General features: G+C 41.2%; 1 protein-coding gene across 6 annotated transcripts in view; it reads right to left on the reverse strand.

Moving 5' to 3' along the window:
* LOC105492641 (zinc finger RANBP2-type containing 3) overlaps positions 1-2,698 on the reverse strand; it is a 294,136-nt gene extending 291,438 nt beyond the window's left edge. The window contains exon 1 of one of the 6 annotated variants that reach the window (XM_071072653.1): positions 2,574-2,698. In XM_071072653.1, coding sequence (XP_070928754.1) covers positions 2,574-2,647 — 74 coding nt within the window. In that variant the 5' untranslated portion in view covers positions 2,648-2,698. The other 5 variants (XM_071072657.1, XM_071072652.1, XM_071072651.1 and 2 more) reach the window with 5 other exon arrangements.
* Between the last annotated feature and the right edge of the window lie 11,697 nt (positions 2,699-14,395).

A 14,395-nucleotide genomic window follows, 5' to 3' on the forward strand; every position in this document is an offset into this window, starting at 1 on the left:
AGGAAAATGTACTTATCACACAAAACATCATTTCTGGCTCAAATGAAACTCAGTAAAATGATGGCCATCATTACTGTTTAGTGACTCGATTTACACTGAAGAACTCCCGACACAAACAAATAAAAAAAAACTAAGCATCTACAGAAGACTGCATTGCTAAATTATCACTGAATATCCTAATTGCATTAAAAAGCAAGAGACAACACTTTGCCTGGTAGATCTACAAAAATGTCTTGCTGCAAGGTATGGTTACATTCCTATATCTAGCAGGATTACACTATAAAATTTACCATCTACTTTGTATATAAACATCACTCATGAGTATTGGACACAGATTTATTAGTGCTTTAGTAAAAATAATGCAAAGAGGAAAACGTGCTTGTTTTAATCCAAAGGTAGAATGTAAAGAGAATGTAAACATACAAAATGTGACTAAAGACTTCACTTAGAGAGAGATAAAAAGAGTAAGTGACATTACAATTTTGTTTAGCCTCTCTCTTCCTCACAACTTTTGGACAAGGCGCCTGTCTTTTTAGGCACTGCTCTACCCACAAAGTCTATACAGTGTAAGCGCTCATACCATAAATACAAGAGGATTTATAAGAGAAAATCTCAGTAAAATCATGTAGTAAACTGAATTAGAATTTATCTGAGAAAGTCTCAGTCAAAATAATAAAGATAAGAGTTTAAGAATAAAGGGCACACGCATAGGGAGGGAAAAAGTCTTTTCTGTAACTTGCATCTCCTTTATTCAATAAGTTTTCCTGGGGACCTTATACAGTCACCCTTGAACTCTGAAGGAGGCATAATCCAGGGCCTGACCGTGCTAAGATTATTAGGCTGTGGGTTCCTTAACCCTTTTAGTGATGCCTTTATTCATCGGTGTATTATAGTTGGCACCCTGTGGTCACGTTTTTTGTTTTTGATTTTGTTTTGAGATGGAGTCTCGCTCTGTCACCCAGGCAGGAGTGCAGTGGCGCGATTCTCAAGTTCAAGCGATTCTCCTGCCTCAGCCTCCCATGTAGCTGTGACTACAGATCCCTGCCACCACGTCCGCTAATGTGTGTGTGTGTTTTTTTGGTAGACACAGGGTTTCACCATGTTGCCCAGGCTGATCTCGAACTCCTGACCTCAAGTAATCCGCCCGCCTCGGCCTCCCAAAGTACTAGGATTACAGGCCTGAGCCACCGCGCCTGTCCGCCACTCGTTTAATAAATGGTCGTTATTCAAAGAATGGTGATGGGGCCACTCTTGATTATCAATCCTAAAAACAGAAAAGCCCTTTTATGTGACTTTTTTCCTTCAAAGCTGACTTTAGAAGTGTGTTTGGGGCCGGGCGCGGTGGCTCACGCCTGTAACCCAGCACTTTGGGAGGCCAAGGTGGGCAGATCACGAGGTCAGGAGATCGAGATCATCCTGGCTAACGCGGTGAAACCCCGTCTCTACTAAAAATACAAAAAAATTAGCCAGGCGTGGTGGCGCACGCCTGTAATCCCAGTACTCGGGAGGCTGAGACAGGAGAATGGCGTGAACCCCGGAGGCGAGGGTTGCAGTGAGCCGAGATCTCGCCACTGCACTCCATCCTGGCGACAGAGCAAGACTTCGTCTCAAAAGAAAAAAAAAAAAAAAAGTGTGTCTGTAAATGTGGGAGGAGTTAGTTCAGAACTTCGGAGCCCTGTCTTTACAGTTCGAACTGACCACGCGAAGACTAAAGGCATTAGAGGTACTTTCTACAAATTTAGCCGTGCAATCTAAGAGCCAGCAGGCCGAGACGCCCGGGATTGAAGGCCGGGGTGGAGACAGTATGAGGGCCCTGGGAATTACCCCCATCCCATGTCACCCACTCTTTCTTAAAATGCCATTAAATTCCGTTCAACTTTTTATCTCCCATGCAAGAAACTAGCGACTTGCCCGCCACGCCACTTCCAAACAGTCACACCTGGCGTATTCGCCGCAGCATCTCCAACTCCCGCCACAGGTTTGGGACGTGTCCGCCCCTAAGCGGAAGTGACGTTCAACGGGACTACGTGAAAGTAGACGAGTTCAAATACGTACTAATAATTTAAAACCCGTATGGTGTTTTGAGGAAACTCTTCTGCTTACCCTTCTTCCATCATTTCTCTCCTGCTAGGGTTGCGAAAAGGGCTCAGTATAGCCTCGCGACAACTCGTTCTCCTCCCTAATTCCAAGTCATTCAAAACTCTGTCCCTTTTCATTGGCTGAGGCGGCGGCATGGGTACCTCTCAGGAACTACAATTCCAGCCAACCACCGCGACAGGTGAACGGAGGAGAGGGTATGAGCAGGGGAAAAGCGTATTGGGAATTGTAGTCCACTCCAGGTCGAAAAGAGCACTGACCCGCCCTCCGCCACTGACGCTGGAGAAACCAGGTGTTCGTTTCAGAACCCGTTAGCGCTAAGGGGAGGAGCCAAGCCCTTAAGCAGCATGCCTCACTTCGCCCCACATGGAGGATAATTTTCCTTTACCCCTAAAAAGCACTATGAATACCCCCTGAGGAAATATGGTTGTCTTTTAAATACCTCGAGTCAGTAAAAACTCACGAAACTCCCTCACCTCAGGATCCAACTCGTGGGAAAAGGTAGCTCTTTTACAAGTGGGCAAAATGGCTGTCCTCCTAGTTTTACCATTGGTTGGCTTTTGCGCCCTTCAAGGGCGGTTACTTATCACGGATTGGTTCTTTTTCTCTTGAGGTTGGAGGAAGATTTGGCAAGGCTCTCTGAGGCCTGGGAGGAGGTAAAGGGGTGGAGAGAAGGCAGTTTTTTCAAGCGTGATTGGGCAACACCCAAGTCACTCCGGGGACGTACAACCTATGAGTAGTCGGCTGCCGCTCAAAGAGAACGAAGAGGCGGGGCTAGTGCGTGGTGGGAAGGGGCGGGATTCTGCCAGCCGCGGCTGCCGCTGGAGCCGGTGTCCGGGCTGGTGATGGGGTTAATTCCCTTTCGTAAGACTCTTACTTGCACCCACCCAGCCCCGCCGTCGCCCCGCCGCGCCGCGCTCCAACCGCCTCCTCCTCCTCAGTAACGCGGGTAAGAGATGCCCTCCCCTCCCCCGTCCAGCTCCCCGGGAATAACGCGCCTCGCTCCCCTCCCCCGCCCGCCAACCGGTAGCGCTAACGGAGAAGGAGGCAGGCAGGGGAGAGATGCGGTGTGTGAGAAGGTGGCCTTCCCCGCCGCGTCGTCGGCGCTCCAGCCAGGGCCTTCCGACGTCCCGCTGCTGCCAGCCCGCCGTTAGGTCGGGTTCCGAGTGAGCCAGTCTCGCCTGGCCCGCGGCTGCGGCTGCGGCTGCAGCTGCAGCCACTACCTTGTGCCCACCGCCCCCACTCGGGGGCCATGTGAAAAACAAACCCCTCGAGGCCTAGCGGAGGAGGCAGGGGAAAGGTTCCCGAGTGCCTGCCATGGCTGCTGCTGCCTCCGCGGCTGCTCTTGCAGCCCCAGGGACTCGGGAGCCAGCCTCAGCAGGCCTGCCAGGAGCGTGGTGCTGCTCTCTCGGGTGGCTGGCGCCGGTGCCCCGGGCTCCCACGGCCGCATCCCCTGGCCTTGCACCAAGAGAATTTTCAGCTTCGACCGGTTGGTGAAATGTAGGTACATTTTCCCTGTGGTATCAGCAAAAGCACAATGGGAATATTAAAAAGAAAGTTGAATGACTGTCAGTGTCACGGTCCCCCGGGATCTGATTTACACACGTTTTGATGACTGAGCCTTAGGCTGCCAACAAATCTTTGTGTGCTTTGAAGTTTTTTGGTGTTTTGTTTTGTTGTTGTGACTAGGTCCAAAGGATGCCTCTGTTGAGCTTGTTTTTATAAAGAAACTTAAATTATTGGGACTATCATGCTCCGTGTGTAATTGTCCTGGGATAGTAAGTTAACTAAGTAAAAGGTGAAGAGGTGCTTTCCAAATTAGGATTCGTGAACAGCAAATGGTTTTTCTAATAAAATTTTCTTTATATATATCTTCATGGTTATAGTTTACCTAATTGTAACTTTAAGAAACCCTTTTTAGCTTAAATGTCATTGATGACAAAAACTTTTAAATGAAAAGATGGTTAAAGTCAAACTGGACGTCTACCCATTTATAATATTTGAAACAAGATCTTCTAAGTATTTAGTAGGATACCAGTCTGACAGGAATAATTGGACACGTCTCAATTTCTAAAAATTTGGCATATTTGGCTATTTTTAGGGCATTCTGTTATGATTTCCTCATCACGTTTTGATCAAGTGCTTGTCTTTTCAAATACCACTCTGCTTTTATGCCTGGAAGAATATGTCTTTAAATCATGGATTCTATAGTCTGTAGTAGACATACCTGTGATCAGAGTTAAAATTCTAGGCTCATTTCTGAGGTTTACTTGTTGGCAGAATAAACCTGGGTTCTGAAGAAATATCTGAGTTTTGATCATTTCTTCAGGGTCTGAGAAGACTATGGTGGCTTAATGGTCTTCTATATTCCATAACTAGTACACCTGGATACAGGATTGACATAGATATGTTCGGGTCCTGGAGGAAATTTGGGTATCTATTAAGAAATGAAAATTGCCAGCCATATAGTAGTCACCTGTAGTCCCTGCTACTCAGGAGTATGAGGTGAGAGGATCACTTGAGCCCAGGAGTTCAAGGCCAGCCTAGGCAGTATAGCAGAACATCATCTCAAAAAAATAAATAGATAGCCTTAAAAGGTAAGTCCCCTGAGATCCCCCACAAAGTTCCTGTAACATATATTGCCAGCTGCCAGCATAGTATTTTCCAAAACTTAAGAGTTAATTGATAAATTATACAATTGATACTTTCAGATCTTGAGTGATTTATATAGAGAAAAGACTGTTGAAAATTTAGGAGTCGTCTACATTTTCTTCCTGGCTGTTGGATCCCTCCATGAACCTCAGTTCGGTTTCCTCATCTGTAAAATGAGGATGATAATGCTTAACTTAAGAAGTTATGAAAATTAGAGATAAATATATAGTAACGGCTGGGCACAGTGGCTCACACCTGTAATCCTAGCACTTTGGGAGGCTGAGGCAGGCGGATCACCTGAGGTCGGGAGTTGGAGACCAGCCTGACCAACATGGAGAAACCCTGTCTCTACTAAAAATACAAAAAATTAGTTGCGTGTGGTGGTGGGCACCTGTAATCTCAGCTACTCAGGAGGCTGAGGCAGGAGAATTGCTTAACCAGGGAGGCAGTGGTGAGTGGAGATCAGGCCATTGAACTCCAGCCTGGGCAACAAGAGTGAAACTCCATCTTAAAAACAAAGAAGACAGAAAATTAGAGATAAAATATGTAAATCCCCTAGCATTGAGCCTGACACAGTTTGTGCAATTAAATATTAACTGTTATTATTTTCATGCATATTTAGAGAATGGGATTGTTGTTCCTATACTGAGGGTGGTGTTGCAGCCTTCGAACACATTCTGTTACTGAAGAGTACCATAGGCGTATTAATTTGTATAGTGACTTAAGCACAGTTTGCGGCTACTTTTGATTCCCTTATGGAAGTTTTTTTGACTTTGAATTAAAATACAAGTATCTGTGGAATATATTTCAAATGGATTATTGGGAATAATAATTAGTGTACTTCATGTAGTGGTTAGCTATTGTAATATCTTTTAAATTTTATTTAGCTGATACATGTTTCAAGCTCTAGTTTATATACATGCTATCCATATTCATTGTGCTACCAGGCAACATTTGAACTATTTAATACACAGTTAAGATTAAGCAAATCATTTGAAATTGTTATGACCATATGTGACTACAGTTTTGTTGCTGTTTTTTAATTCTCCTTATTTATCAACACTTGAGTGTTCCTTTTCTGTGAAACAACTCGTGAGAGATGCTATTCCTTTCTCTTCCTAGGCATTTCTGAAAATTTACTGACTCTTCACACATAATAGTGTTCTTAGAATTTCTATAGTTAAACAAATTTAAGGTTAGCATGAAGATGGTTATGTTACGAAGTCTTTTCTGACAGGAATGCACAGTCAGAGTTCAAAACAAGCTGCACCTTAAGCAAAACAATGAGCTGCGGTATATACGGTGGGCCTCCCAAGTCATTGGACCTCGTACAAATGGGTGCTCCTCCAAGGAGGTGTTACATGATAGTAGCAATAGAAAATTATATAAACTTGAAATGAGCTTTGTCAAATATTATGCAGAAGATGTGCATTGCCGTGCATTGCAAGTAATAGGTTTTTTTTTTTCTTTTTTTGAACTGGTACTTTAGTATACCTAATTTCATCCATTTGAGTTAGTATTAAGTTTTAATTTCTCAGCAATAAAGTAGTGAAAATTGGTAGCAGTTTTGTTTTTCCCATTCTTGGAAAATGTTACAGTGATGAACAAGGCTTGATAGGTTTGTAAAATACTATTGCTATTTGAATTAGAAAATTTCACTATTGACTTTCCATATTCTGTTGTAAATAAGTTGGGGAATTAGTGTGTCAAGGAGGCGTGGTAACAAATGGTAATGTAATTTTCAAATAGCTATTGCAGCACCAAACCGCAGAATCAATACTCTGTCTTTATAACCACATTTGCATATAGGGATAATTTATTTCTTATAACTTAAGATAACTAAAATGAAGGGTCGGGCGGGGTGGTTCACGCCTGTAATCCCAGCACTTTGGGAGGCCGAGACAGGCAGATCAGAAGGTCAGCAGTTTGCCTGGCCAGTATGGTGAAACCCGATCTCTACTAAAAATACAAAAATTAGTAGGGCGTGTCGGTGGGCGCCTGTAGTCCCAGCTACTTGGGAAGCTGAGTCAGGAGAATCGCTTGAACCTGGGAGGTGGAGGTTGCGGTGAGCCGAGATTGCGCCACTGCACTCCAGCCTGGCGACAGAGCAAGACTTTGTCTCAAAAATAAATAAATAAATAAATAAATAAATAAATAAATAAATAAAATGGAATGAGATAGCTATTGTGAAGAGAAGGAAGTCAGTTTTTTCTCTGTATAATTGTAAACTTTAAAAAAAAATCATCTTAAGACTTAATTCTTAAGACTTCCTGTACTGTTTAATAATATGGACATGTGCAAAGAATTAAATCATATAATTAAACAAAATTTTGTCACGTTAACTTTGCTTCTCAAATAAGGAAGTTATATAATTAAACACATTTGCTTGTACCTAATAAGACATTGGTGTCCTCATGAAGGTATGTCATTTCCAGAATTTAATTCAATTAGTTATTGGCTGAGGGTTGAAATAGAGATGAAACTAAATCCTGGCCCAAAGCTAGTTTTATACCTTATTTTCCAGCAATTTGTTTTTTTATATCTAGGTTTTATCTTTAATATTTTGCCTCATCTTACCCATTCTTAGTCTCCATACACACATATTAACTTAAATTTCTTTTTCTGAGAATTTTGAAAACCTATAGTTTATGATCTTTGTTCCCTCTTTGACTTGTGAATTTTATATTTGTGAGTTTTTTCCAAATTTCTACCTGTCAGCTCACTTTTTTAGGAAAGTTGTAAGGTTTTTGAGCCACCTCATTTCATTTTTTATTTTTTTAAGAGACAGGTTTCACCCTGTCACCCAGACTGGAGTGCAGCGACAGGATCATAGCTTACCACAGCCTTAAACTCTGAGGCTCAAGTGAGCCTCCCATCTTATGCTCCCAAGTAACTAGGACTACAAGCTTGTCACTAGGACTACAGGCACATGGCTAATTTTTTAATTTAGTAGAGACAGGTTCTTACTGTGTTACCCAGGCTGGTCTCCCACCTCCTGGGCTCAAGCGATGCTCCTGCCTTGGCCTGCCAAAGTGCTGGAATTACGGGCATAAGCCACTGCACCCAGCCTGTTTCATGAATAGTAGATTGCACAGCGTGTTTAAATGATGTTTGCTTTACTAAAGTTTTTATCTACAACTCCCTATAATGACTTCGTCTGACAAAGAAATTAAGTAGAGAAAATAAACTACCTTTGTTTTTATTCTTGACCATTCTCAAGAGGGAATAACTTGATATTGTCTGATCTAAGGTTTTAAAATAGCGAATTTGACTTCTCACAACATTAGTTTCATGAATGACAAATATAAATTACTTTTGTGGGTTAGTTGTACAATTAACTTCGCTAACCTGTCCTTTAAGGCAGGGGTCCCCAGCCCTTAGGAACTGGGCCACACAGCAGGAGGTGTGTGAGTGAACCGTGAATATCACCACCTGAGCTCTGCCTCCTGTCAGATCAGCGGAGGCATTAGATTCTCATATGATTGCAAACCCTATTGTGAACTGCACATGCAAGGGATCTAGGTGGCGTGCTTCTTATGAGAATCTAATGCCTAAAGATCTGAGATAGAACAGTTTCATCCCATAACCATCCTCCTCACCCCCTGTACCATCTGGGGAAAAATTATTTTCCACAAAACAGGTCCCTGGTGCTCTTAGGACAGAAACAAGTTCCATAACTAGAGTAAACTACCACCTTACAGTCTGAGGTAGCTTAACTGTGGATTTACTTTGTTACCTTGCCCCTCAGTGGGGAGAGAAGCTCTGGAATTTAAAAAAAAAAAAGTCTTACTGTTGCGAAATCAAACTTCTTTGTACATGTATACAACATGTGTACAAAACAATAGCTAAAGTGAGCATTAGTCTTTCTTTTTATTTATTTATTTATTTATTTTTGAGACGAAGTCTCACTCTGTCGCCCAGGCTGGAGTGCAGTGGCACAATCTTGGCCCGCTGCAACCTCTGCCTCCCAGATTCAAGCAATTCTCCTTCCTCAGTCCCCCAGGTAGCTGGGACTACAGGCACAAGCCACCATGCTGGCTAATTTTTGTATTTTTAGTAGAGACGATGTTTTGCCATATTGGCCAGGGTGGTCTCGAACTCCTGACCTCGAGTGATCTGCCCACCTTGGCCTCCCAAAGTGCTGGGATTACAGGCATGAGCCATCATGCCCACAGCCTAGGCCTTCATTTTAGTAAGCCTCTATTTTATTTAATTTTTTTTTTTATTTTTTTTTATTTTTTTGAGACAGAGTCTCGCTCTGTTGCCCAGGCTGGAGTGTAGTGTTGTGGTCTTGGCTCACTGCAACCTCTTCCTCCTGGACTCAAGCGATTCTCCTGCCTTAGCCTCCCTAGTAGCTGGGATTACAGGCATGAGCCACTGTGCCCAGTGGGCTCTCATTTGTAACATGCTCTTGGGAAAGAAGCTTCCTTCATACAGAATTACTGCATATCTATTTGTTTTTTACTGGGAACAACCCAGATGTCCTTTGCTGCATGAATTGTTGAACTGTGATACATCCATACCATGGTATACTACGCTGCTATAAAAAAAGGAACAAACTGCAGTCACACGTTGTTTAACATTAGGGATAAGTTCTGAGAAATGTGTCATTAGACAGTTTTGTTGTGCCAACATCATGGAGTGTGCTTACACAAACCTACATGGTATATAGCCTTATAGATACTTAAATTATATGGTATGTATGGCCTGTTGCTCCTGGGCTACAAACCTATACAGTATGCTACTACACTAAATACTGTAGGCAATTCTAACATCATGGTTAAGTATCTGTATATCTAAATAAAGACAAGGTACAGTAAAAATAAGGTATAAAATATTTTTAAATAGTATGCCTAAGGCACTTACAATGAATGTGGCTTGCAGCACTGGAAATTATTTTAGGTGAGCCAGTGAGTGGATGCAGAGGCCTCTGACATAATCGTACACCATTGTAGACTTTATAAATGCTGTATACTTGGGTTTCACTAAATTTATAAAATATTTTTCTATCTAAAAAATTAAGTTTGCTATAACTTTTTACTTTATAAATTTTTTAAAATTTTAAGTTTTGACCCTTTTGTAGTAACACTTAGCTTAAAATAGACATAGTACAGCTGTACAAAAATATTTTTTCTTTATATCCTTGCCCTATAAGCATTTTCTGTTTTACAATTTTTGGGGATTCGTTTGTTTGTTTTTGTGAAGGAGTTTTGCTGTCATCACCGTCACCCAGGCTGGAGTGCAGTGGCACGATCTTGGCTCAGTGCAACCTCCACCTCCTGGATTCAAGCGATTCTCCTGCCTCATCCTCCCGAGTAGCTGGGACTACAGGTGCCCACCACCATGCCCGGCTAATTTTTGTATTTTTGGTAGAGACAGGGTTTCACCATGTTGGCCAGGCTGGTCTTGAACTCCTGACCTCAGGTGACCCACCCACCTCAGCCTCCCAACGTGCTTGGATTACAAACGTGAGCCAGTGCACCTGGCCTAAAAGTTTTTGTTGTTGTTGTTGTTTTTCCTTTAAAATTTTTTGTTAAAAACTAAAATGTAAACACATGCATTAGCCTAGGCCTGTGCATGTGGTCAGGATTATCAGTATCATTGTCTTCCATCTTTGTATCTTGTCCCACCGGAAGGTCTTCAAAGACAATTACACACATGAATCTATCATCTTGGTGTTAATGTCTTTTTCTGGAATACTTCTTGAAGGACCTCCTTGAGCTGTTTGACAATTAACTTCTAATTATTTTATATAATTTTTAATACAATTTTTAAAATATAATTTTTAATCTAATTTTTAATCTAATGTTTTAAATAGAAGGAGTACACTCTAAAATAATAAGTGTAGTAAATGCATAAATCAGTATCACAGTCATTTATTACCATTATCAAGTATTATGTGCTGTACATATGTATGTGCTATACTTTCATATAGTCATATGCATATAGCAATGCGGTAGGTTTACACCAGCATCACCATAAACATGTGAGTAATGTGTTACGAAGGCTGTGATAATCCTTAGGTGCTAGGAATTTTTCACCAACATAGTCTTATGATGTAGTCCATTGTTGACTGAAATGTCATTATGCAGTGCGTGATTGTGTTGATACAGCAACTAGAATGGATCCCAAAAGAATTGCAGGCACACCTAGGAGATACTGCGAGTTCAGTTCCAGACAACCATGAAAAAGTGAGTTATATACCTTTTTTGGTATCCCAGTGCATTTGAAAGTTAGGTTTACTACTGACGTTATCACTTTTAAAAAAAAAAGAGTTTTATATAATTCTGTAGTCTATTTAAAGTGTGAAGAGCATTGTGTCTAAAAAATGCACATATCTTAATTTTTAAATATTGCTAAAAACTTCTAATAATCATCTGAGCCTTCAGCAGGTTGTAATCTTTTTGCTGGTGGAGAGTCTTGCTTCAGTGTTGGTGGCTGCTGACCGATCAAGATGGTTGTTGCTGAAGGTTGGAGTGACTGTGGCAATATCTGAAAATAAGACAACAATGACAGCAGTGTCCACGTTGATGGGCACTTCCTTTCGTGAAAGATTTCTCGATAGCATGTGCTGCTGTTGGAAAGCATTTTACCCACAGTAGAACTTCTTTCAAAATTGTAGTCAGTCCTCTCCAATTTTCCTACTACTTTACAACTAAGTTTGTGTAATATTCTAAATCCTTTGTTGCTATTTCAACAATGCTTACAGAAATAGACTTAACTAGGAGTAGAGTCCATCTCAAGAAATCACATTCTTTGCTCATCCATAATCGTGAACAAATGATATAATGAGCAACAATTCAAACACATCTTTAAGCCCCACTTCTGATTCTAGTTCTCTTACAATTTCCACCACATCTGTAGTTACTTTACCCGGGGTAGTCTTGAACCCCTCCAAGTCATCCATGAAGGTTGAAATCGATTTCTTCCAGACTCTTGTTGATATTTTGTAACTTCACAGATGCCTAGGTGGTCAAAAAATAAAAATTTTTAAACGTTGATATTTTGACCTCCTCCCATGAATCATAAATGTTCTTTTAAGACATGGAGGTCTTGCTCTGTTGCCCAGGTTGGAGTGTAGTGCTGCTGTCATAGCTCATTGTAACCTTGAACTTTGGGGCTCTAGCAGTTCTCCCACTTCTTTGCTGGTGCATGCCACCACATCTGTCTGTTTTTATTTTTATTTATTTATTTATTTTTGTAGGGACAGGGTCTTGCTCTGTAGCCCAGGCTGGTCTCAAACTCCTGGCCTCAAGCAATCCTGCCTCAGCCTCCCAGTGTTGGGATTACAGGCATGAGCCACCATGCCCACAAATGTTGTTAATGGCATCTAGCATGATGAATCCTTTCCAGAAGGTTTTTAGCTTACTTTACCCAGTGCATCAGAGGAATTACTATCTTTGGCAGCCATGTAGACTTACATAGTGTATTTCATAAATATGAGACTTAAAAATAGAAATTAATCATTGACACATGGGCTGAAAAATACTGTTGTGTTAGCAGGCAAAAAAACATTCATTTCTTTTTACATCTCCATCAGAGCTCTTGGGTGACAAGGTACTTTATCAATGAACAGTAAATGCTTTAAAAGGAGTCTTCTTTTAAAAGGAGTCTTTTAAAAGGAGTCTACTGAGCAGTAGGTGTCAACAGAGGATTTTAAGTATTCGTAAATAGCATACCTGTTGCAAACAGATGTGCTGTCATCCAGGCTTTGTTTCATTTATGGAGCACAGGCTCTATAAAAGTACACAGGCAGAGTACTTTTAGCATAGTTCTTAATGGCCCTAGAATTTTCAGAATGTTAAATGAGCACTGGCTTCAACTTAAAGTTAAGCGTCTCCATCAGCTTCTAATGAGAGTCAACTTGTCTTTTGAAGCTTTGAAGCAGGGCATTGACTTCTCTCTATGAAAGTCCTAGAATAGCATCTTCCAATAGAAAGCTGTTTTGTCTACATTGAAAATCTGTTGTTTAGTGACCACCTTCATCAATGATCTTAGATCTTCTGGGTAATTTGCTGCAGCTTCTTCAACACTTGCTGCTTCACGTTGCATGTTTACGTTATGGAGATGGTGTCATTTTCCCTAAACCTCATAAATCAGTCTTTGTTAGCTTTCAACTTCTGCAGCTTCCTTATCTCTCTCAACCTTTATAGAATTGAAGAGAGTGCCTTCTACTGGGTTAGACTTTTGCCTAAGGGAATATGGTGGCTGGTTTGATCATCTGTCTGGACCCCTGAAACCTCCATATCAGCAATAAGGCTATTTTGCTTTCTTACCATCTGTGTGTTCACTGGAGTAGCAATTTTTACTTCTTTCAAGAACTTTTCCTTTGCATTCACAGCTTGGGTAACTGTTTGATGCAAAGAGGCCTAGCTTGAGGCCTAGGCTTTCAGCCTGTCTCACCTTTCAACAGGCCTTTCTTGCTAAGCTTAATCATTTCTAACTTTTGATTTAAAGTGAGAGATCTGTGACTCTTACTTTCACTTAAACATGTGGAGGCCATCGCAGGGTTATTAACTGACCTAATTTCTTTTTTTTGAGAGGGAGTCTTGCTCTGTCACCCAGGCTGGAGTGCAGTGGTGCAATCTCGGCTCACTGCAAGCTCCACCTCCTGTGTTCATGCCATTCTGCTGCCTCAGCCTCTGCCTCTGAAGTCACTGGGGCTACAGGCACCCACCACCACACCCAGCTAATTTTTTGTATTTTTAATAGAGACAGGGTTTCACTGTGTTAGCCAGGATGGTCTTGATCTCCTGACCTCGTGATCCGCCTGCCTTGGCCTCCCAAAGTGCTGGGATTACAGGGTAAGCCACCACACCTGGCCAATTGACCTAATTTCAATATTGTGAATAGGTATGACCAAAGAGAGGGAGAAGAGATGGGGCATTAGCCAGTTGGTGGCACAATCAGAACACCTACAGCATTTATCAACTAAGTTCACTGTCTTATATGGGTGTGGCTTGTGGTCCCCTAAAACAATTACAGTGGTAAGGTCAAAGATCACTGATTGCAGCTCACCATCACCAGACATAATAATGAAAGAGTTTGAAATATTGCAAGAATTACCAAACAATTACACAGAGACATGAAGTGAGCACATGTTGGGGAAATGGTAGTGATCGATATGCTCGACTCAAGAGTTGCCACAAACCTTCAATTTGTTTAAAAAAAAATAGTAAAAGAAAAAAAGAAAAGCAATGTTTCTGAAGTGCATATAGGTTGAGTATTTTTTACCTGAAATTTGTGAGACCAGAAGTGTATTGGATTTTTTCAGATTTTGGAATATTGAGATATCTTTGGGATGAGACCCAAATTTAAACAGGAAATTTATTTGTTTCATATGTACCTTATACTCATAGCCTAAAGATAATTTTATACACTATTTTAAATAATTGTTTGCATAAAACAAAGTTTTGACTGCAACTCATCATGTAAGGTCAGGTGTGGAATTTTCTACTGGTATTGTCATGTTGGTGTTCAAAACTATTGGATTTTGGAGCATATTGGATTTCACATTTTCAGATTAGGAATGCACAACCTGTGTGTGTTCCTGTATAGTACTAAGGGGGAAAAATACCTGTTTTTAAACGAATATCCTCTGTAAAATACCATTCATATATTTAACATAGTTCAATTGTGTTATTAT

The sequence above is a fragment of the Macaca nemestrina genome, chromosome 11 (genome assembly GCF_043159975.1).
Source record: "Macaca nemestrina isolate mMacNem1 chromosome 11, mMacNem.hap1, whole genome shotgun sequence".
Lineage (NCBI taxonomy): Eukaryota > Metazoa > Chordata > Mammalia > Primates > Cercopithecidae > Macaca > Macaca nemestrina.